Below are 25,107 nucleotides of genomic sequence, written 5' to 3'. Positions count from 1 at the left end.
TGAAAGGTCCAGATGTCGTGAACCATGCTCCAGGCTCCAGGTTTAAACTGCTATGATTCAAATAAACTACATGTCCCAGATTATTGCACAACTTGTAATACTTTATCCTAATATGATCCACTATTTCTAGCGACCATCAGGAACAACCACACAGACGTGACAGTGGAAAGAAAGGTAAACTAACGATGTAATGGAATGATGCAAATTGTAGGCTACAAATTGAAGGAAACTAACAGTCACTGCACCAAAGTGACAGTTATTACGTATGCGGGTATTACTGACGGTGGCTACCAATAGTGGCTAATATTTAATATGAGAGAAATTGTTAAAAAGAACTGAAAAGTCCGGGCAGACTTGAAAAGAGGCAAAAATACCTGTCAAGTTGACATGCTTTTCCGTTTGCTGAAATATGACTGGTTTCACATTTGCCTCCAGCGATCATAAGGTAAAATAGTCCTAAAACAATTGTCATTTATATTTACAATCCACTTATCCAAACGGATTAGTCATTTACCTAGGTCTTATCAATAGCTCTTATCAATTTATAAATTACAATGCAAGGAGATTATTCTATCGGAAAAAAGAAAGTCCACTTGGATCTGACATGTTGCTTGACTTTATTCATTGTTTCCTCAGTTGTGGTAGAATTATGAAGGAATTAAGTAAAGGACAAAATATGGCATATCTGTAGACACACCTCCATTTCTGTGATCTCCACCCCAAACGAATTTTGGCTGACAGATGCATTTGCCCATATTTAAGTTCAAGGTCAGAATACATGTAGAGAGAAGGGTGCATAAAAAGGGAATTAAGTTTAATTTACGCACACGTAACTCGGATCTGAATTCCCCTTATTATGCATAAAACTGACAAAATGTAGTCATCATTTGTATGGAGTATGGTGGCCATTGGCTCATCTTACCCCATGGCCTTTGGCTCAATTTACCCTAAGGCAAACATTTTGACTGTATTAGCCCACACAGTTACTATAATGCACTTTCATGCTAGGTTTAGGACCTTATATTGTAGTTTATAGAGACCCCAAATCTTACAACTATCTACTTTGGTTTCGATACAAGCATTATGAAACCTATAACACAAATAATTCATTTGACTTTATGAAATTACGTTTTTTGGACAAAAATAAAAACGTTTTCCGTGTGGTTTCTTCCTTCACAGACTCCATGAAATGAGGTTGTCACTAGTTAACATGGTCACAAAGTCATAAACCCTGCCTGTTTCTACAATTTGTCCTCTTAAAATCTGATTTGAAACCTAACCCTAACCTTAAGTATAACCTTAACCACATTGCTAACCTTATGCATAACGCTAACTTTAAATTAAGACCAAAAAGCACATTATTGTTTTCATGACTTTTAAATCTAACTATAGCCAATTTTGACTTTGTGTTTGGGTTATCTAGTGGAAACCATGAAATGATGACCTCTTCCTAAATATTTGGTCACATGATTCATTTTGTGTATGGTTTCCTAGAATGAAAGGGTGGCTCAACTAACCCACACTCCCCTACTGCTTTCAGTATTGTTTGTACTCTTTAAGGGATAGTTCACCTAAATTACAAAATGGCATATTCGGATTCCTTGTAAACAGTCCGTGGAACAAGATAACACAGCAATCCATGCTGTCTTTGGTTTTGTTTATATTTTTGGTTTTGTTCACCTAGCCACTGTCTCCAGATGTAATATTGTAATGCGGGTGAACTATCCCTTTATGTTCCTATGTTGAAATGTGTCACACATCTTCTAACGCTGTGACTGAGGGAGAAAAGGTCAAAGGTAAAGCCAGTTAAAGCTTCAGGTTCACGTGTGGGGCGAGCGTGTAGCACCCGGTTTGTTTACCAACTGAGGTTAAACTTAACATGCTGACAGAACCAACCATCCATATCCTCTACTACAGATGGCTGACAGCATGAGCAGCATGATTATCTCAGTGCAGCCTACACACTTCTACTTAGAACTCCTGTTGCCACCCCATGGCTGCATCCTGATTCTCCACAAGTATGCACTTGCCAATGATTACTACCCTTTTCCACCATCCTAAGTGCTGCACGCTCAACCAATCCTTTTAAATCCATGACAGGGAGTGTACAATTGCACTCTTTGAGAGAAGGGTAGAGAAGCGGGATGCAGCGTTTCGATATCATGTTCTGATCAGGAATTGTAATGATTTACCTTGATGCTATTCACAGGATACTGTACATGCTTTATGAAGATGAATAGTTAGTTTGATCATAAGCATCACCAGGGCTTAAGCATTATTGTGTTCATGTGGTTGAGTTCAATGCAAACTTCAGATTTTTCTGACTATTAACATTGTAGTTTTGCTACTTAACATAATGTGTTTTGATTACCTAACTGATCATCTAGCATGTTGACATGTTCTTGCTAGATATTGTCCTTAAATTGTACAGTATGGTACATTATAATACAGTGTTACATATGGCCCTACAGCTGTTAACCCATAGAAGCACAATCTGCACTCATCCCCTGTGTGTGTGTGTGTGTGTTTGTGTGTGCTTCCTACTCCCAGCCTGCAGGAGGCATCGCAGCATGGCTCTATGGTGCGGAGTATGGGGGAGCAGGACAAGAAGAAAGAAAGGGAGAGGGAGGCCCAGCCTGAGGAGAAAATGGAGGGCCTGGGTCCAGATGAGCCTGACCTCTCCACTCTCAGGTACAGACAGAGAATGTGCTCAACTCTTATCCTCTTATGTAAACAAATGAAAGGGTGTTTGGAAGCAAAAATGTATCACATCGAAAAAGTTGCAATTGGAGCTTGTTTTTTTTCTTCTCTTTGAACTCATGGCAACATGTCTTAAATGTTACAACTTGATTTTAGATAGGTCCACACCCTGAAATAAGTCTATGGGCCAGGAAAAACTGTAATCCATGTTTCTTTAAACAACCACTAAAAACTTCAGCTAACTTTACCCACCACTAGCTAACATTCAATGGAAGTGATGGGGATATAGACCCTAGTGACAGACCACACACTGACATACAGTACATTACCTCTCCCCTCACAGCCTTGCAGAGAAGATGGCCCTGTTCAACCAGCTGTCCCAGCAGCCCTCCAAGCCTGCTGCAGAGGGGGCCGGGACCTCCAGGGGTGACACCCGCCAGCGCAGGGCCAACACCCGCTTCCAGACCCAGCCTATTACCCAGGGAGAGGTGGATCAGGTATAGAGTCCTGCCCCTCTCTCAACCCAGATAGACAATGGACATGTTTCACTGATCCACCCTTGCACATGCACACTCCCTGTCATGGATTTTAAAGCATAGGATTGATGTAAGCAGTGGCTGGAGGGAGGTTCCACCATTGTTCAATCCATGCGAGATAGTGTACAAGTGCACACCTCGGGAGAACGGTGCAGAATCAGGACCAAAAAATGAGGGGCTTCCTCTCTCTTGCTCTTCAAAAATGTAGCCTCTAGGTGTCAAGCCTTACAATGAGGGCCAGTTTCCCTGACCTAAATTAAGCCTAGTCCTGGACTAAAACCCCACCAATGGAGATTCTCCATATTTTTGGAAACTGTTCCTGAGAGTATGTTGTTATACACAAACTAGTTTATCTTTGCCCTGATACAACTACAGGTTGATCATTCTGTATAAACACTGAAGAACTTACACAATCACACAATTAGTAAGTGATCCAAGCAGCATAATATTGAACTGAAACATTAACGTGAACTAGTATATAACGACCCTGTAAGTGAAGTAATGCTGTGTCCATACAGGAGATAGATCCTATGGTTACCTCTCTTCCTCCTCCTCCGTTGACTAACAGAGAACAAGTAAGAGCCTGCCTAGCAACCTGCCTAAACATTGCTGCTGACTGGTAGTGTTCTACTCATAGCATTCTAAAGGCTCGTAGCGTTCTAAAAGCTTGTATGCGTTCATATGGCGAGCCATGATATCCATTAACAATACGGCTTGGTGTTATGACAATGTTAATATAGATGTTGAAATGCTCAGCCCTCATAGAGTACATGATTTTCATTCATGCATTCACTTTGGAAATATGACATAACCCCAAAGTGTGTCATTCATATAGGAATGAAGAACTACCGTATATCATGACAGTGATGTAGCTCAGTTGGTAGAGCATGGCGTTTGCAACGCCAGGGTTGTAGGTTCGATTCCCACGGGGGGCCAGCATGAAAAATTTAAAAAAGAATAATGTATGCACTCACTAACTGTAAGTCGCTCTGGATAAGAGCGTCTGCTAAAATGTAAATGTAAATTACATTATGCTGCTACATTGTGCTTGCTTACAGAAAACTTTGGCATGAGAGCACAGTAGTGTTTAGTGAATACAACGATATTCTGCCTCAAGATGCTTTAATATCATATTAGCAAGAGAGTTCTGCTCTTCTAAAATGCTTATCCAATGGCTGAATAAGTATGCATTTAGACATTAGTAATAATATTTATAGGAATGTATTAGACTCAGATGCATGCAAGATTGGTTCTTGTGCAAAGGCTGTCTTGTCTTGAGTGTACTGTAAATTGAATAAATACAAATTTGGCTGGAATATTATAGGTTTAATTATTAATGTTGATTAAGTCAAAGATTGTAGGGAAGTTGTGTTGTGCACAGGTTAATGCATACTGCTTGGTTCTAAAGTTGCACTGAAGGTGAAGGTAATTAACAATGGTAAAGGGTAAGTGCTCACTTTCAGGTGAACATCACAGAAGAGAATCACTCCTAAAAAGCAGGATGAATTATAATGCATAACATTTTAACGCTATGATTATGCATTGCTAAAGAAAATGACCTCTTACAATACTTTCCATTGAGAAGAATATATGCTTCATTGGTAATTTATTATGAATGGGGTAAATGGGATATGGTCAGAGGCAATGACTTGTGAATTGTGATATTATTTGTGTTTTTTTCTGAATTACCTCATGGCCCAGGCCTGCCTTGTCTAAAGCATGTTTTGTTTAGAATTGGCGATGGTCCATGTTTGTTTTTTTATGACCAAATGTGAAGAGCTGCTCTACACGGATTCATTTCTATCTGCATCTGTTCTGACTGCATGTTGTCCTTTCCCCCCTCCCTTTATTCCTCCATCCCTCTATCCCTCCATCTCCCCCTCCATTCATTCATCCCTCCCTCCTTCCATTCGGTCATTCCTCCCTCCATCCCTCCTCTCGCTTCCTGCAGCTGCAGAATGGAGGAGGAGGGGTCAAGCTGGAGCCGCTGTCTGCCTCTTTGGTCCGCTCCGTGGCAGCTGTCACCTCCCAGGTCTCAGTCGCCGAGGTAACCACGGCGACTTCCAGCGACAGCAACATCCACCTTGGGAAATCTATGGCCGTCCCCTACAACCCCCCCACCACCACCCAGGAGAGGGGAGGGGTGAGGTGTGTGTGTGTTTCCTCATATTATGACATTTGAAAATGGTGTCAAATAAAATACATGAAACCATGTATTGTTGCTTAATTGAAGTCTGTCTGTCTGTCTGTCTGTCTGTCTGTCTGTCTGTCTGTCTGTCTGTCTGTCTGTCTGTCTGTCTGTCTGTCTGTCTGTCTGTCTGTCTCTCTCTCTCTCTCTCTCTCTCTCTCTCTCTCTCTCTCTCTCTCTCTCTCTCTCTCTCTCTCTCTCTCTCTCTCTCTCTCTCTCTCTCTCTCTCTCTCTCCCCCCTCCCCTCTCTCTCAGGTACTTCAGCCTGACCAAGGGCGGAGACTCCTCCAGTTTCCCTGAACCAGATCTGTACTCCCCAGGCCCTCCCCTTTCAGAGCAGCAACAGCAGCAGCAGGCTCACAGCAGAAGTGCCAGAGAGAGAGGAGGAGACAGAGGCGGAGCTCCTGGAGCCGGTCGCTCCTTCACTGGCAACAGAGAGAGAGAGGAGGAGGAGGATGTGTGGGGAGGAGGGGCCAGCAGAGAGGAGAGGGAGAGCCATGGTAGTAGTGGTGCTGGAGGCAGCAGCAGTAAGGGAAGGCTCCACTCCCCCGACAGGGACAGCAGACAGCAGAGCTATCAGCCCCCAGCCCCAGAGCCCCAGCCATGGCACGCCAACAGTAGCCAGCGGGAGTCCATCGACCCTCCCTCTTTGAGGCACGGGAGGGGTGAGTTGCTGGTGGAGCCCAGCCAGCACAGAGACAGAGAGCGAGACAGAGAGAAATACGGCAGTAGCAGCAGCATCTCCCTGGAGAAGAAAGAGCACGGGAGCTACCTGGGAGAGACACACAGCTCAGAGAGACACACAGAGCTGCAACACACAGCAGACAGAGAGAGCACACGGAGCAGCAGGAGCAGGGAACTCCTCTCAGGTAGGAAACACAGACCATTGTATGCCTCCCAAATGGCACCCTATTCCCTACGTTGTACACCACTTTTGACCAGGGCTGAACAAACATGCATGTAGATTAGAGGAATATTTATATGCATTCATTATACGGACGGTAGATGCACTCAAGAGGGTTTTTCTATTCCATGCACTATAAAAAGGGCATATGGTGTCATTTGGGATGCACACAAGAGATAGCGAGGACAAGGGAAATATCTTATTGTCTCATGGATCATGCAGCATGTTAATTGCATGCCTCTTTCCATTGGCTACACACTGCCTTCATCGGCGGTTTGATTTGTCTTAACGCCTAATGCTTCTGTGTTCATCACATCACAGACACTATCTGACAGACAGGAAGACTAGAGACACGGCTTCAGCTGAATCTAATTAGCATATTTGTACATACATTTGCCCCCGTGGCTCCCTTTGTCTGCAAATGTAGGACCACTCTTACTGACAGGCTGCTTGTAATTGTGATTCCAAATGGAAATCAAGTATGATTGTGGATATGTTTTTGTGGATGACATGGATGGATGTCAGTGTTGTAGGCTGTGGTTTACGCATTGGTGTTGTGCTCTGTAGGGTAGACAGACAGTGTAAACAGGCTGACCCATCCGTCTGTGTGTCTGGATGACTGTCAGCATACATCGTGTCCAGAGGATGTGGGGTCGTCTTTTATCAAAGCATGCCAGAGAGAACACTCGTAGATAACAATGGAAAGGAACCCTAAAATGAACGAGTGAATGGAGAACAATTGTCCGTGCTTGAATGAGCGGAGCAAGGTAGAGGGCAGGAAGAAGGACACAATGGGAGCCTTGTATGTTCCGTCTGCAGCTCTAGTCTTCTATTTACACTTATCCTGCAGGGAGGGAGGGAGAGAGAGAGAGAGAGAGAGAGAGAGAGAGAGAGAGAGGGGGGGGGAGCAAGAGCGAGAGAGAGAGAGGGAGAGAGAGAGAGAGAGAGAGAGAGAGAGAGAGAGAGGGGGGAGCAAGAGCGAGAGAGAGAGAGGGAGAGAAAGAGAGTAAGGAGCGAGAGAGAGAGAGAGAGAGGGGGGAGCAAGAGCGAGAGAGAGAGAGGGAGAGAGAGAGAGAGAGAGAGAGAGAGAGGGGGGGGGGAAAGAGCGAGAGAGAGAGAGGGAGAGAGAGAGAGAGAGAGAGAGAGAGAGAAGGGAGAGAGAGAGAGAGAGAGAGAGAGAGAGAGAGAGAGAGAGAGCAAGAGCGAGAGAGAGAGATCCTCTATGCAGACAGACCACTGGACACCGGCTGAGCATTAGAGATCATGTGAACTGAACACTGATCATGGCAGTCGTGAAGGGTGTATGCAATGCATACGTGTGTGTGTGTGTGCATACGCGGTGTGCATGTGTGCTATGGGGGGCTGCTATTGGGGTCTGCTTCTCCCCGTGTGTGAGTATTGATTACACTGTGGATATATTACAATGCATTTTCTGTGTGTGTGTGTGCATGTGTGCGTGTATGTTGCTGTCTATATGTCTACAGACACCGAGCACACCAGTGTGTCATTGAGAACTGTGACAACAGCGGCAGCGTCTAGGAGTGTCTCTCACACCTCCAGTACACAACAGCAACAGCAGCAGATCCAGTCTTTGAACCAGCCTCCCCAGACACTGCCCAAGCTCCACACCCAGTCTACCCCACAAACCCAGCCCCAGGAAAACTCCCAACCTCCCCAGCCCCAGCACTTCACCCAGGCACCTCCAGCCCAATCCCAGCCCAAGCACCAGGAAAGGGAGAGGAGCTTCACCCAGCCACTACCCAAGCCTTACTCTCAGCTAACACCTCAGACTCAACCCAAACCCCAGTCCTTATCCCAGCCTCCTCCTCCCCAGACCGCCCCCCAGACCCTGCCCAAGCCCACGTCCTTCCCTCAGCCGCTGGTCAAGTCTCAGTCCCTACCTCTGGACTACAGTGACGACTTCACAGGACACGGTGTCTCCGACCTCCTCTCCCCCACTGAAACAGAACTCTCAGAGATGTCCGCCAAACAGATGTCCATCAAAGAAAGGTTAGTCTGTGCTGGGTGATTGGGTAACAATGGCAACTCTAGTTCAAATGGGGGTGGTTACATGGGAGGATGTTGTACTGTACATACACTACCGGTCAAAAGTTTTAGAACATCTACTCATTCAAGGGTTTATCTTTATTTTTACTATTTTCTACATTGTAGAATAATAGTGAAGACATCAAAACTATGAAATAACACATATGGAATCATGACAGCTTTGCACACTCATGGCATTCTCTCAACCAGCTTCATGAGGTAGTCACCTGGAATGCATTTCAATTAACAGGTGTGCCTTCTTAAAAGTTAATTTGTGGAATTTCTTTCCTTCTTAATGCGTTTGAGCCAATCAGTTGTGTTGTGACAAGGTAGGGGGGTATACAGAAGATAGCCCTATTTGGTAAAAGACCAAGTCCATATTGTGGCAAGAACAGCTCAAATAAGCAAAGAGAAACGACATTCCATCATTACTTTAAGACATGAAGGTCAGTCAATCCGGAACATTAAGAACTTTGAAAGTTTCTTCAAGTGCAGTCTCAAAAACCATCAAGCGCTATGATGAAACTGGCTCTCATGAGGACCGCCACAGGAATGGAAGACCCAGAGTTACCTCTAATGCAGAATATAAGTTCATTAGAGTTACCAGCCTCAGAAATTGAAGCCCAAATAAATGCTTCACAGAGTTGAAGTAACAGACACATCTCAACATCAACTGTTCAGAGGAGACTGTGTGAATCAGGCCTTCATGGTCGAATTGCTGCGAAGAAACCACTACTGACACCAATAAGAAGAAGAGACCTGCTTGGGCCAAGAAACACGAGCAATGGACATTAGACCGGTAGAAATGTGTCCTTTGGTCTGGAGTCCAAATTGGAGATTTTTGGTTCCAACCGCTGTGTCTTTGTGAGACATGATTCCATATGTGTTATTTCATAGTTTTGATGTCTTCACTATTATTCTACAATGTAGAAAATAGTAAAAATAAAGAAAAACCCTTGAATGAGTAGGTGTTCTAAAACTTTTGACCGGTAGAGTAGGTTTACAGAAATCCTGGTTGTAGGATTGCGAATGTCCTGCCTATTCCCTTCTGATGCCGGAAATCTTCCAACCATAATTTTAGAATTTTGGGAAAGTTACAGGAATTTTGCAACCTGAGTAGTAATTGTCTGAATGGGTTCTATGTTGTGCAAGATGTAGGCATCATTCAGGTGACATAGCGGCTTGCCAAAGATTTCACCTTGATTCACGTTGTTGTCTCTGTAAAAAACGTGATGATGTAAAGAATATGAGACCAAATGAGGCCAAATGGTACCCTTTTCTCTAGATAGTGCACTACTTTCATAAGGCTCTGGTGAAAAGTAGGACACTATGTAGGGAATAGGGTGCCATTTGGGGCACACACAGAATCCCCCTGTGTCCTTGTTTCTGCCTCTCTTTGAGGTGAAAGTGATTTATTTCTGGCCACTGTGCATTTTCCCTATTTGTTCCTGGAGAGAGGAGAGACAGGAGAAGGAGAGCAGGCTGCAGTCTGTAGACATCTTTAGTCTTTGTCCCAAATGGCAGCATATCCCCTTTATAGTGCACTACTTTTGACCTGACTGCATCCCAAATCCCACTCTAACCCCTGACTCCATCCAATTGGCGAAAGATTTTCATGCGAATATTCTAAAATCCGCATAAAGAAAATATGTACATTTTCCCACCAGTGGTGTGTTTCCACCAAACGGACTTGTTTCAGATAAAAGTCAATGCATGAAGATGTAGTGCATGCAAAATGTACTTTTTAGCTTAAGTTTACATGCACCGATGTGTTTATGTGTCCTGTCTCTGTCAGGCTGGCCCTGCTGAAGAAGAGTGGTGAGGAGGTTAACGTCTCTTTCTCTCTCTCTTTCTTTCATTCCCTCTCTCCCTCTCTCTCCCAGGCTGGCCCTGTTGAAGAAGAGTGGTGAAGAGGACTGGAGGAACAGGATCAATAAGAAGCAGGAGGTGGTAAAGGTGGCTGTGACTGAGAGACACTCCACAGTACAAGGACAGGGATGGGAGGCAGAGCAGACCTACAAGAAGAAGGTGAGACTACACACAGCTGGACCTCCAAATTGAATCTTGAAAGAGAAGCCCCATTGTGGGCTCAAAAAGATACAAACAAACAAACACACTATGTGGAGATTCACTGTACTGCACTATAACTACAACAGTACAACAATACAACAAGCAGCATCACCACACCTCACAAAATGACTATTGAGATCATATGATAATGCATGAAACATGTTTCAACAACCTAGACTTTGTCATGCTGTACCATCATTACTCAACCCATTACCCATACAGTACTAAATGATTACAGTAAGGTGGATTTAGATGCATTTGCATTCACAAAAAAACGTTTTTGTGTTCATTGTTTTTGTTATACTAAGTTAAAGATGCACTCTCAAACTTTTTGTTAATTTCAGCCAGTAGTTTTGAAAGTGATGCTCACCTTCCAAAAGTGGTCCCTGTTTTTTGTGTACTACGTCATCCAATTGTGCACTACGTCATCAATTTTGTGATATGCTAGAAGTTTGTTGTGCTTACGATCCCAGAGCACATCTTTAAGTAGTCTCATTATGGCACTCTTCCTGGTTGCCATTTTAAAGGGGCCTCTCGTGTTCTTTATGTGAGGGTGCCTTTCATTTCCCCCTTGCCATTCATCAGCCCCATCTGCTCCAGTGTGAGATCAGCTCAGCTCAGTGGGCTGATGCCCCCTTGTGTCCCAAATGCCCCCCTGTTCCCTATAGTGCCCTTCTTTTGACCATAGTTTGACCATTACCCTATGGGCCCTGATCAAAAGAAGTGCACTATACAGGGAATAAGGTGCCATTTGGGACCAGTGCCTGGGGCAACACAGCCCTGCATGGAACATATGGGCCAGTCTCCCTGTGGAATTAGCAATCTGGGGCCTTTGGAGAAATCCCTTTTCTACTTTACACTGGGACAAGATCAAGTCAAAATTGCACACTCTGATTGAAGATGGAGTTTCACTTAAACTAGTGCTAATGCCACCAAGATCTCATTTGACAATATGGTTACAGAATGGCATGTGATTATATGTATAGTTTAATGTACTTTTTACTGTACAGTATTACATTGAATTAATGAATTAGTCTACGTTATGCTACTTCACAAAAATTCTGGTTTAACTGAGCATATTCAGTTCAGATTATATCTAAAACAGAGACACTGACTTCTTGGAATAATTTAATCGCCCCTCCTTTCTGTTAATGATGCACCCCATTGTGCTGTAATCTGGGTCAAATCCTGTCTGTTTGTGTACTTAATACTTCATGTTAAATCCTCCCGTTGATCACACTTCTTCTAAGCCTCATGTTACAGTAGCAACAGTAATGGGTTGGGGCTAGGGTTGGAATTACTGGCCAGTTGGGTTAGTAGACTACAATTTCTACTAGCCCAGGTGACGTTCTACTAGCCAAGGTTCCAAAATATATGCCACGCGATATTTGATAGGTCAACATTTCTGGCGTGTTTGGCACATTTTCTACTAGCCTAGCACTAGCCTTCTCCCTTTGAACATGCTATGTGTTTCCCCTGTGTTGTGTTTCCCCTGTCTTCAGGAGGAAGGGATGGTTATTGATGAGTTCGCTGCTGTCACTGTGTCTGACCAGCTGTGGGTAAGGCCTGACGACGGTGCTGTGCCCCAGTGCCAACGGTGGTCCACTGAGCTCTGTGTGTGACCTGCTGCTTCTTTCAGTCTCTTCTGTTCTGTTCTGTTGTTCACTGCTGTTCAGTGTTGCAGTGGTCTGATGAGGGTTGCAAAATATCGGTAACTTTCCCAAAATTCCCAGGTTTTCCATAAATCCCGGCTGAAGAATTCCCTGATTTTCCTACTTATTCCCTCCTTGGAAAACCTGGGAATTTTGGGCAAATTACCAGAAATGTGCTACCCTAGTTGTTCACTGCTCTTCAGTGTTGCTGTGGTCTGATGCTATCCTCCCTCTTGTGGTTTGTGGCTGTGTTATGGGATGCTGGTAATGGACTTAGCTTTAGAATGAACTCCTTGCACTTTTGCTTGATTTGAAGTCAATATAGCTACGCTATAGTGTTCAGAGATAAGATGCTATGCGTTTGTTGCTACGATGCTGCCAGTCACTGCTTGTTTTTCTCCTCAAAATGTTTGCTTTTTGAACTGCACTCTGCATAGTAGTGATGGAGAAAGACTTGATTCAACAAAATAAATGAATATTTATTACATAAGTCAGTAGTGACAGAACAAAATGGCCTCTCTCTCTTCATGACTGTATCACAGATTGTCACTGAGACATTCGTCACTGGCTTGTCTAGACCAGGGTTTCACAAATTTGGTTCTGGGATCCCCCCTGGGTGCATGTTTAGTTTTTTGCCCTAGCACTACACAGCTGATTCAAATAATCATCGTGGTCCTCTGTAGCTCAGCTGGTAGCGCACGGCGCTTGTAACGCCAAGGTAGTGGGTTCGATCCCCGGGACCACCCATACACAAAAAAATAATGTATGCACGCACGACTGTAAGTCGCTTTGGATAAAAGTGTCTGCTAAATGGCATATTATATTATTATTATTATTATGATGAGTTGATTATTTGAATCAGCTGTGTAGTGCTAGGGCAAAAACCAAAACGTGCACCCAGGCAGTGTCCCCAGGACCGAGTTTGGGAAACCCTGTATCATGTGCTGTGTGATGGGTATTGGGTACAGCAGCTGCAATGTGCATTGCTAGTTACCGATTAATTTGTATTCAAGCACCTCTGTATATGTTCATGATTAAACACTTAACACTTGCATGCCAGTGGTGGCTGGTGGGACTTTAAATTGGAGGACAGACTCATAGTAATGGATGGAACGTAATATATGGAATGGTATCAAACATCAAAGACATGGTTTCCATGAGTTGGATACTGTTCCATTTTTTCCATTCCAGCCATTGCTATGAGCCGTCCTCCCCTCACCAGCCTCCACTGTTGCATGTCTTTGCATTTCATGTGAAGTGTATGGATGTGGGGCTCAGTTGATGGTCCTCTGGAGATGTTGTCTCTCTTTAAAGGGGAAAAGACATTGTGAACCAGCTAAAGGTTTGACTGGGGAACCCCGGCTCAGTCTGCTTCAGCCCTGGAAACACCATCATGACTTCAGACTTGATTTATCCAAAATAATCTCTGTGAGTTGTCCCTCAGTGGCTCTCAGTATCTCGCTCTGGGTCTCTTTGTCACAACTTGTTGTGTATGATTTCTGGTTTGTAATGGTATGGTTTGGTAACTCTCCTTCCTTTGCATCCCTTTCTCTAGTAGGGTTGGGGCGCCATCCAGTTTTTCATACCTTCAAAATACCCCGGTATATGGTATGATCATATACCTGGCTGCCCAACCCTATTCTCTAGCATCCCTCTGTATATGTCTGCCTTTCTTTCCTATCCCTCCCTATTTCCTCCCTCCACATCTTCTCCTCTTATCCACGTATCCAATCACCTCTGTCCTTAGGAGCCTGTCTATTCCTCCACATATTTTCCTCCCATCTCCCTTGGCCATAAGTGCCAAGTTATTGACCCTCATAGTCAGGTAAGAACACGCAGCTGACCTTTCCATGTTTCACTGTTTTGCCTGTACTGGAAGCTTGGGCTGAGTCTCAAATTGCACCCTATTTCTTATATAGTGCACTACTTTTGACCAGGGCACATAGGGCTCTGGTCATCTATCCCGTATTTAGGGAACTACTTTTGACCAGAATCCTATAGGGATTAGGGTGTCATTTAAGACTCGCACGGTGGTCTTCCATTATCCCTTCATGCATGTCACTGAAAGGTTTGGTGATTATGCATCTGTCTTTTCCCTGTCCACTAAAATCAAATTTAGCTACGTTAATGAGTGTGCACACGATTTGAACACCTCCCCCTATTTCTACTTATCCTACTGTACTCTGTCTCTTTGTTTGTGTGTATGAGTAGTATTACATTTCTATGGGATTGTTCTACAAAGACAAAGCTACTGTACTGTGTTGCTTTCATTTCCAAGATTTTGGGGTTTTGTCCTCATATAATCAGAGCAGTTGTGGCTGGTGTCACTTTAAATCGGAGGATGGACTCATTGTAATGGCTGGAACGGAATCATTGGAATGGCATGGTTTTTATGTGTTTGATACAGTTCCATTCCAGCCTAATGGCTATGAGCCGTCCTCCCTTCACCAGCCACCACTGATTTCCAAGTTGTTGTTTTTTTGTTCTCTTATGATCAGAGTGATACAGTGACCTTCAGTGGTTTAGTCGAGGGTAAACACATGTAAACACTGTTTACGCAAATTTTTTATTTTGCGTGAGCATTTACCCACCTTTTGCTGAAGAAATGCATTAAAAAGATAGGGAGCGTTACTTTAGTCACCGCGAACGGTGATCAGTGTTTACCCACCTATTTATTAACCAATGCATCACTGGTGACCTTACTGTACAGCATTTAACCCTATATGAAACCGTGTACTTACCAGTAGGTAACAGTATGTGACTGTGTGTTACAGTATGTGTAACAGTATACTGTATGTAACAGTGTGTAACTGTGTGTGTTCAGAGGATGGGAGAGGAGATGGAGAACCAGGCTCAGATGTCCATAGAGGAGAGGAAGCAGATGATCTCAACACGGGAGGAGTCCTGGGTGTCTAAAGGCAAGGGGGTGGCCAACGACTCTACCCAGTACACTGTGGCTGCACGCATGGTCAAGAAAGGTTAGTAAACAGTGGCTGCACGCATAGTCAAGAAAGGTTAGTACCCCGTGGCTGCACGCATTGTCAAGAAAGGTTAGTACCCCGTGGCTGCACGCATAGTCAAGAAAGGTTAGTACACCGTGGCTACAAGAAAGGTCAGAGCACGGTACACTCATGGTCAACTTAAGCCGTCCGCATGCTTCCCAGCCAAAACTGTTTGGAACAGTTTGTGCATAAATTATGACAACATTTTGTGAAGTTTTTACTTGTTTTGACCATTGGCAAGGGTTTCTTCGGCTGTTCGTGCACACAACATTTTTTCTCGAGGCAAGCCGAAGTTCGTAAGCCAAAGTCTACACCCATTTGTCGGTGATTGGGCAACAGTAGGGATTCTTCAATTAAGTGTAGGTTGTCATTCAACGATAGATAGACGACTTGTTTTTGTGAGAAAAAAAATCTCTTGAGAAATGTTGCACCAAACATCCTAGTTAGATGTAAAACCAAAGAATGTGGAAGCCTTTACAGTCCACTGGAGACTCATGAGGCTACCCAACTACATGAAAACAATTACAATAATAATATCAAAATACTATTTATTTCACAAGGGGCAATTAATAGGCAGGATTGCAGATATATAACCACCATACATAACAAACAACATATGGCATGATCACAACTACACACCAATAGATATTAAAGGAGACGTTTTTTTTTTCACAACCAAATCTCTATTTTTTATATAAATGGCATGTTATAGAAGGGTCCAGACACCTTTTTTTGAGATTTCACTTGTTTTTGAGAAACAGCCAATCACTTCCTCATCCTCGTTGTGCGGTATGGGGCCCCTGAAAAAACATGATCAAAGGCTCCAAAAATATTACTTTTAGAAACGGCAAATCTTTCAGTATAGTGATGCAGGTCTTCAGATGTTGTACACATGAAATTGTGTCATTCCTAACTTTATCTGCAAGGTTATATTCCATTTTGTTGAGACTTGAGTGATACCTCTCTGTCCCTTCTACAGGTAACTGCCAAAATAAAGAAAACACTTGAGTAAATGTGGGATATAAAGTATATAGAAAGCAGGTGCTTCCACACAGGAAGTTCCAGACACTTGTAGAATCTATGTCAAGGCGCATTGAAGCTGTTCTGGTGGCTCGTGGTGGCCCAAAGCCCTATTAAGACACTTTATGTTGGTGTTTCCTTTATTTTGGCAGTTACATGTAGCAGCAGGCTACACAGAGAATGGAACAGCTGGATAGGGGAAACGGCTCGAGTCGCACAAAAGGAATATAACGTTGTGGATAAAGTTCAGAATGACACAGTTTCATGTGTACAACATCTAAAGACCTGCATCACTATGCTGAGAGCTTTGCCATTTATAAAAAAAAGTATAGAGTGTTTTTGGAGCCTTTGTTCAAGTTTTTTCAGGACCCCAAACTGCACAACAAGGATGAGAAAGTGATTCGCTGTTTGGGGTAAGTTTATAAAAAACAAGTGAAATCACAAGAAGGGTTTCTGGACCCTTCTATATATAACGTTTCATCTACATAAGAAAATGGAGATTTGGTTGTAAAAAAGGAAACTTCTCCTGATGTGTAATGATAAAAGGTCTAGCCAGAGGTTCCTAGAGGATAGTATGATTTTCTCTCCTCTCAGTGTGGTTGTGTTTGCAGGTCTGGCAGCCTCCTCCTCAGTCATCAGCCCCATCCTGTCTCCTGTCTCCACCAAACTCAAGAGCAACGTGCCTACCATCAAACCGCAGGAGGGTCAGTCATACACGTACTGAAAGATGCAATGTAGGGTTGCAAAATTCCAACCGAGATTTGGGGAACATTACCAGAATTTTTCAACCCTAATCACAATTATTTTAAAATATACAATCACAACATGACCATACTATATCTGTCAGGAATATTTTTAACTCTGTTGTCTGATTTTGTGTTTTATCCACCAGAAATCGAAGCCAGACCAGAGATGAACTTGGAGTCGGATAAAAAGCTGGATAAATTGGAGACATTTTTGGGACATCTGAACAGTAAAGGTTGGTGCTAATAGTTTTTCAGTTGCCTCTACCCACGCCATGAAAGGCTTTTCAGTGGCGTAGCTGGCTAAAGATGTTAAAGAGTGTTGTGAGACAGAAGATCAAATATCGAATACCAGTGTGGGCTTGTGAGGAAGGAAGCTATTCTGTTAATCAAGCAGCGTGACGTCTGTTACAGTAGTCATTTACAGTAGTGATTGGACCTTTACTGTGTTTCTATCAGTGGCAGGTCTTCAGGAGACCACCCTGACAGTGACAGAGAGGGAGCAGATGGGCCGCTCTGGTTTGGACAAGGCTTACTTTTCTGTGTTTCCCCTAGTGGCAGGTCTTCAGGAGACCACCCTGACAGTGACAGAGAAGGCTGTGAAGGAGGTGATGAGGATGGATGATGAGATCTTCTCCAAGTTCTACCGTCACGTGGCTGACTTCCCACGCATGCCCAGCAGAATCGAGATCGACGAGGACTTTGACGCCATCTTCGGCACTCAGGTGCCCAAGTAAGCAAATGATTTAACCAACTAATGATGTCTTTGCTCTAGGGTTGCAAAATTCTGATAACTTTCCCAAACATTTTCCAGAAATCCTGGATGGAATATTCCTGGAATAAGGAGGAAATCTGGAAGCTGGAAAACTTGGGAATTTTCAGAGTTACAGGATTTCTGCAACCCTACTTTGGTCGGAGCAGACATGTGATATTGGGTGTAGCTACATTGTATCTTTCACTACATCTACATGCCCTCTCTCCCCCCTTCCTGTCCCTTTCTCCCTCGCCCCCTCTCTTCCGCCCCTCTGTCCCTCCCTATACAGGTTGACCTCAGCCATAGCGCAGCACAAACGAGCAGTGAGACCATCTAGGAATGTCCAGTCGTCTAAGAACCCGCTGAAGATGCTGGCGGCCAGGGAGGACATCAGACACGAGTACACTGAGCAGAGACTCAACATCGGCCTCATAGAGAGCAAGAGGATCAAGGATGAGAAGAGTGAGCGCGTGCGTGTGTGTGTGTGTGTGTGCGTACGCGTGTGTGCACGTGCGCGCAAGCCAGAGTGAGTGTGTGTGTGTGCGTGCGCGTGTTTAGTCCTCACACATAATGTCTAGCCCTCACACACTCCTCGTCCTGTGAGTTTTAGTGAATAAGACTTCGGAGTACTCGGATGCAGCCCTGGCTGGACTGGCAAGTAAGGAGAACTTCAGCAATGTGAGTCTGAGGAGCGTCAACATCTCAGAGCAGATGTCCAACAACAGCGCTGTGCCGTACAAGAACCTCATGCTGATGCAGGTCAAAGGTGAGACGCCTACTGCATTACTGAGCTTTATTCATTAGTGCACATCTTTTCAAAACATAGATACCTCCCTGTTTCTGTTTTATTCACTTTCATACCTAATGAATATGACCTAGATGTGTCTGTAGTATCTTTTCTATACATTTTGAGGCATATAGCTAGCTACTCATCGCACCCACCTTTAAGGTCTTGAAACGTCTGACAAACTTTGGTTTTGAGGTGAGCTGAATCAATTCAAGACCAGCATTTATTTTGACATTGACCAACGTCAATGTCATAGCAAAATATGAACAGGACAGAGAATATTCCACAGCCAGGTTGTTCCTGAATGAGGACAGGTGAGGACAGGTAAAGAGGACAAATCAAGTTATTTCTGGAGAACTCTGCGTCATTGAAGTAGGATGTTGCACCCAAATGACATCCTATTCCCTTCATAGTTCACTTCTTTTGACCAGGGCCTATATGGCTCTGCTCAAAATTAGTGCACTTTTAGGGAATAGGGTGCCATTTGAGATGCAGACTGAGTTTTTTTCTCTGACATGGTTAACTCAGGAGTGATTGTCCATCAGAGTCTGGTATGCAGGCAGGGCGGACCTGTGCTGTCCTTTAATCTCTCTCTGTGTGTGTGTGTGTGTCTGCTAGAGAGCGCACAATATTAGGGCCAGTCATGCAGAGGGGAAAGATAGAGAGAGGGTCATGTTGGGATAGTTAAAACATGTGGTTGACACATATACGCAGAGGCACACATACACACACACACACACACACACACACACACAAACACTCACACCAAATGCAGAATATGATTTCCGGTGCAGATGTGACCGTGTCCACCTTCTAGACTAAAATAATCAAGCCAAGAATAGCAGAGTTGCTCGGATCATGACAGACAACAACATAAGTTACGTCATAGTATAACAAAAATGTATTGTATCCTGAGCCTCAGGTTGCGTTCAAAATGGCACCCTATTCCCTATATACTGTAGTGCACTACTTTTGATCAGAGCCCTATGGGCCCCTATTCACTTGAGGCTTTTGTCAGGGAATATGGTACCATGTAGTGCACTACTGTATATTGGGAATAGGGTGCCATTTCAGACACAACCTCACCCTCTCTCTTATCTACCCAGGCCGCCGTCACATCCAGACCAGACTAGTGGAGCCCAGAGCCTCGACCCTGAACAGTGGCGACTGCTTCCTCCTGGTTACTCCTCAACACTGCTTTGTCTGGATGGGAGAGTTCGCGAATGTCATCGAGAAAGCCAAAGTGAGTCCCTGTCTATTGACTGTGTGTGTGTGTGTGTGTGTGTATGTCTGTGTCTGTGTGTGTGTGTGTGTCCTTGTCTCTCCGACTGTGTCAGTGTGGAATAATAACTTTCAGGATTAAGGAAATGTCTTGTGTGTTAATCCCTGTCCTCTGGGGTTGGGTTAGTTGTAATTTGTGATTAAAAGCTGGGGGTTATTTTAGGGGGCAGGCAGATGTTTAATAAGGCCTTTTGGATGGGATTTTTAAGGAAGTGACTCCTTATGTTACTTTAACATGTCTCCCACACAGACAACAGCTGGTGATGGGTTGTCGTGTTTTTCTGTTGAAGTAGACATATTTTCTGTGATAATGGTTATCCTATGGGCCCTGGTCAAAAGTAATGCAGTTTATAGGGAATAGGGCCACAGACACACTGTTCATTTGTGCTGTTCTCTCATTGTAGCAGAGAGAGCTGTGCCATCTGTTTCTACAGCAGCTCCCATTCCCCATGGAAAGTGTCCTGTTTTTGTATAGTACACAGTTTCAAACACACAGTGACTTTAGCTTGATTCCCCCAGGATACATTGTTTTTCTCAACCCTTATATTTACTATACTAGCTACAGTATTTTTAACTTGTATCAAATCGGGTGTCATTAGGCAGACATCGAACTACAGTACGCCCACAGTTAGAGCATGGAGACCCTTGATCTCTCAAGATGAACGCTGACTCGTCATTATAACATAAAACACTACTAAAACAAGCAGGCTCTGACATTGGCCTTTGCAAGTCAATCTAATGCTGACCTTAGCCCCTTACAAGGCTGACAGTACTTGTATTGTACTCTATATACGGTATTGACATGGACAGTGTATGTATTTTAGGTAGTGACATTTTCTGCTGTTGTATCTCTCTCGTACTGTAGGCTTCTGAGCTGGCATTGTTTATCCAGACTAAGAAGGATCTGGGCTGCAGAGCGAGCCAGATCCACACCATCGAGGAAGGGGTCAACCCCCAGAGCCCTGCAGCCACAGAGTTCTGGAAGATCCTGAGAGGACAGCAGACCTACCAGTGTAAGCAACAGCACCAGAGGCCATGTCTGTGTCGCAATTCTCCACCTCCTTGCACACTTCCTGTCATTGATCCGAAAGCATTGGTGGAATCACTGGCTGGAGGGAGTTTCCACCGTTGTTAAATCATGACGGGAAGTGTGCAAGTGCACACTTTGGGAAAGAGTGGAGAATTGGGACTAAGTTAATTTAGCTACAGGTCATCAGAAGCCTTTATCTTGATATCGTATGTGTTTGTGTGTGTGTCTTCCTACAGCTGCCGGGCCACCGGAGGAGGATGAGCTGTTTGAGAGTGCCATCGTGGAGACTAACTGTATCTTCCGTCTGCTGGATGACAAGCTCGTTCCTGATGATGACCAGTGGGGGAAGGTTCCTCGCAGCACACTACTGGAGTCCAAAGAGGTACGTGACTGGACTCATCAAGTAAGGCATGTGATATATCAGAAATTGTGTAATGGAATTATTGTCAACCTAAAATATTGTCATATAATTATAAATACAGTTTATACAGGTTTTATACAAAAGTTCTGTATAAATAGCCTCTAAAAACCCTTAAATGAGTAGGTGTTCTAAAACTTTTGACCGGTAGTGTACATGTCAACAGACATGGCTCAATTTGAGTTTTCTTGGGAAGCGGTGAGTGCTATTGTAAGATACAATATCAGTACTTGATGCATTTACAACTTGTCTAAGTCCTATCATCAACTGATTTCAGCCAGTGTGTGGCTGTGGATTGACTGAATTGTTTGAATTAATGGAATCATTCCTCTAAAACTGACTGGCTAGCTAGATAGCAAACATACAGTGCAGATACATTCTTCAACTTCATTATTTTACACAATATCTTATCACAGCACTGGCAAACCATGGTTGACCAACTCCCTGACCAAAATGGCTGACCTTTATCCCATCATAAGAAGGTTCATATCCATGCTAGTATTCTAATTCCTAATTCTATGGTCCTAACCATAGAGATCCTATTAAATTAATTCCCAATTATATGGTCCTAACTCTCTAAATATATGACTCTGATTTCCATATGTTGGATGTAGTTTGATACCTTTCCATTAATTCCATTCCAGCCATTAAAATGAGCCCGTCATCCTATAGCTCCTCCCACTAGCCTCCTCTGCTATCAATAAACTTCATATTATTGCAACCAAATGTTTACCGGAATGGCCATCATTGTGCCATAGCTGTTGCTCTGTGCCCATTCTGATGCCACACTGTTGTTGTTGTGCCCCACTGCAGGTGTTGGTGTTTGACTTTGGCAGTGAGGTGTATGTGTGGCACGGTAAGGAGGTGACTCTGGCCCAGAGGAAAGTAGCCTTCCAGCTGGCTAAACACCTGTGGAACGGAACCTTTGACTACACCTGCTGTGATATCAACCCTCTGGACCCTGGAGGATGCAATAAACTCATACCCAGGCAGGCAACCAACACACACACACACACAGACAAACACGCACGCACAGACACACAAAATCTCCACCACTTACTCAAATCATAACCTCAGGGACTGTTTGTCCTAGATTTATTTGTGTATAGGCCTTGTGCTAAAGCCTGTGCTCTCACTCTCTTGTTCTCTGTGTGTGTGTGTGTGTCTACAGGAAGGGCCAGGGCCGTCCTGACTGGGCCATATTCGGTAGGCTGACAGAGCACAATGAGACTACCCTGTTCAAAGAGAAGTTCCTGGACTGGGCAGACATTAAGAAACCACAACCAAAGAACACCAATGAGCAAGTCAGTGAGCAGAAAGTATGTGTTCTCTCTCTCTCTCTCTCTCTCTCTCTCTCTCTCTCTCTCTCTCTCTCTCTCTCTCTCTCTCTCTCTCTCTCTCTCTCTCTCTCTCTCTCTCTCTCTCTCTCTCTCTCTCTCTCTCTCTCTCTCTCTCTCTCTCTCTCTCTCAGACCCCATGACCCAAGAGTTTTCTGAATGTCTCTCTCTCTACACCCCTCCCCCCTCTCTATCTCCCTCTCTCTTTCTCTCTCAGGAGACGCCGGGGTGGGAGTGCAGGCCGTATGATGCAGCATTGATGCTGCCTATACTCCAGACAGCAGTCAGCACTGTGCTGGATGGGTTGAATGTGGGCCGAGGCCATGGCTCTATAGAAGGAGAGGACAGGATGAGGACTCTAGAGATCAGCACGGTGTCTGTGGATGTCTGGCACATCCTGGAATTTGACTACAGGTCAGTTTCCCCCTTGAATGAATGAATTTGATTTGACATATTTGAAATTACGTATAGATCTGCCTCAGCCATTAGAGTACAACAATACATACATTAAAATTATCTAGGATTAAAAGCACAATAAAGTCTACCACAATTTCCATTGTGGTCCTTACTATTTAAAGTGCTGTGAACATTGGAAAAACGCTTTATAAATATTGGAATATTCTTCTTATTCCAGCCGGCTGCCCAAGCAGAGTATAGGCCAGTTCCATGAAGGAGATGCGTATGTTGTGAAGTGGAAGTACATGGTGAGCGCAGCAGTTGGGAGGAGGCAGAACCCGGAGCAGAGGAGTGCAGGCCCTGGCAAAGAAAAGTGCTCCTACTTCTTCTGGCAGGGACGGAACTCCACCGTGAGCGAGAAAGGAACGTCAGCACTGATGACAGTGGAGCTGGATGAGGAGAGAGGGGCACAGGTACTGTCAACCCTAAATACTAAGGCTGCATCTCAAATGGCACCCTATTCCCTATATAGTGCACTCATTTTAAACTAAGCCCCCATACCAGACCAGAGTGCCAGAGTGCACCATATAGAAAATACACTTTTGTAGTGCACTATATAGGGAACAGGGTGTCATTTTAGATGCAGTCTAAATCCATGCTTACATGGATCTACTGTCACTGATCTGAGAGCAGCCCATGATACATATGACCTGTGTCAGCGTTGTCCCTGTGTCTCTCTCCCAACAGGTCCAGGTACAGCAGGGGAAGGAGCTCCCTTGTTTCCTCCAGTGTTTCAACGGGGGGATGATCATACACTGTGGGAAGAGAGAGGAGGAAGAGGAGAACACACAGAGTAGGGATCTATCCTGGTTAGCAGTATGATGTCATAGCCCTCAGAAGGGTTGGTTAAGCAGTTAGATGCAGCTCTACAGTATTATTAGGAGTGCTGTTGTGTGACTAGAGATACAAAATTCCAGTAACTTTCCCCAAATTCCCAGAAATCCTGGTTGGAAAGTTACAGGAATTGTGCAACCATATGTGTGAATGTGTGCCGTGTTAGAGGGGCTTCTGTCTGTGTACCTGTGTGTCTGTGATCAGGAGAAGTAGTACCAGTGTATATGTATCATACTGACCGCGCGTGTCCGTCTGCTACCAGCTGATTGTCTGTACTGTGTGAGAGGGGAGGTCTCCTGACTATGTTATTACAATGTATTCCAGCTGAATGGCGTCTGTACTGCGTGCGAGGGGATGTCCCTGTAGAGGGCCACCTCCTGGAGGTAGTGTGTCACTGCGGCAGCCTGCGCTCCAGGAGCTCCATGATCCTCCTGAATGTCAACAAGGCCCTCATCTACCTGTGGCACGGCTGCAAGGCCCAGCAACACACACGCCTGGTGGGCCTCACCGCCGCACAGAGGATCAAAGAACAGTGAGTCTCAAATGGCACCATATTGCCAAAATAGTGCACTACTTCTGACCAGGGCCCATTAGCTTTCCTGATAATTTACTATGCCAAGTAGTTGACCAGGAAAAACTCTTGTCCCTAGTCATGAAATGTATAATGAAATGTGTAATATGGGACGTCTGTGTCCCAAATGGCACCCTATGCCCTATATAGTGCACTACATTTGACCTGGGCCCCATAGGGCACTATATGGGGAATAGGGTGCCATTTGGTACACAACCTGTATATTGTATGTGGAGGATTTGAACCATGTGTTGTCTGTTAGATGTCCGTTGGAGGCGGGGCTCCATAGCAGCAGTAAGGTGACAATCACCGAGTGTGACGAGGGATCAGAGCCCACGGGATTCTGGGATGTTGTCGGAAAGAAAGACAGGAAGGCCTACGACTGTATGTTGCAAGGTACAGTATAGTACTGTTGCGCACACACACACACACACACACAATTGCAGTGAAATGACTCATTAAAGCATAAACAGATTGTTAGTGTGCTTGCTTCAAAAGAGCACTCTAGTTATTCATCATACTTCTGACTTAATATTATTATTATTTCTTTGTTTTAGATCCGGGTAAATTTAACTTCACCCCTCGGCTGTTCCATCTGAGCAGTTCTTCAGGGGAGTTTGTAGCCACAGAGTTCTTCCACCCCTCCAGAGCTCCAGACCTGGTCAGCTCTCTGCCCTTCCTACAGGAGGATCTGTACCAAGCCTCCCAGCCTGGTGAGTCCTACAATAAAATACAGTACAACACAAGGCAATGCAATGCAGTGCAACACAACACAACA

The 25,107-nt window shown here is 44.4% G+C and overlaps 1 protein-coding gene across 1 annotated transcript in view; it reads left to right on the top strand.

Moving 5' to 3' along the window:
* Positions 1–25,107, top strand: part of LOC121581292 (supervillin) — a 43,830-nt gene that overhangs the window by 12,756 nt on the left and 5,967 nt on the right. The window contains exons 6-31 of the mRNA XM_041896812.2: positions 2,551–2,691; positions 3,044–3,197; positions 3,755–3,811; positions 5,188–5,384; positions 5,680–6,293; positions 7,813–8,338; positions 10,258–10,402; positions 11,947–12,003; positions 13,844–13,921; positions 14,921–15,074; positions 16,730–16,822; positions 17,011–17,097; positions 17,417–17,594; positions 17,905–18,077; positions 18,226–18,381; positions 19,509–19,645; positions 20,549–20,696; positions 20,950–21,095; positions 21,945–22,120; positions 22,303–22,450; positions 22,686–22,882; positions 23,103–23,337; positions 23,612–23,717; positions 24,083–24,290; positions 24,592–24,725; positions 24,887–25,042. Of these exons, the coding sequence (XP_041752746.2) occupies positions 2,551–2,691; positions 3,044–3,197; positions 3,755–3,811; positions 5,188–5,384; positions 5,680–6,293; positions 7,813–8,338; positions 10,258–10,402; positions 11,947–12,003; positions 13,844–13,921; positions 14,921–15,074; positions 16,730–16,822; positions 17,011–17,097; positions 17,417–17,594; positions 17,905–18,077; positions 18,226–18,381; positions 19,509–19,645; positions 20,549–20,696; positions 20,950–21,095; positions 21,945–22,120; positions 22,303–22,450; positions 22,686–22,882; positions 23,103–23,337; positions 23,612–23,717; positions 24,083–24,290; positions 24,592–24,725; positions 24,887–25,042 (4,601 nt within the window). The remainder of the gene's footprint in view (positions 1–2,550; positions 2,692–3,043; positions 3,198–3,754; positions 3,812–5,187; positions 5,385–5,679; positions 6,294–7,812; positions 8,339–10,257; positions 10,403–11,946; positions 12,004–13,843; positions 13,922–14,920; positions 15,075–16,729; positions 16,823–17,010; positions 17,098–17,416; positions 17,595–17,904; positions 18,078–18,225; positions 18,382–19,508; positions 19,646–20,548; positions 20,697–20,949; positions 21,096–21,944; positions 22,121–22,302; positions 22,451–22,685; positions 22,883–23,102; positions 23,338–23,611; positions 23,718–24,082; positions 24,291–24,591; positions 24,726–24,886; positions 25,043–25,107) is intronic.

Source organism: Coregonus clupeaformis, chromosome 14 (assembly GCF_020615455.1).
Source record: "Coregonus clupeaformis isolate EN_2021a chromosome 14, ASM2061545v1, whole genome shotgun sequence".
NCBI lineage: Eukaryota > Metazoa > Chordata > Actinopteri > Salmoniformes > Salmonidae > Coregonus > Coregonus clupeaformis.
Note: the sequence above shows the minus strand (reverse complement) of the source record. Positions and strands in the feature narration are given on the sequence as shown.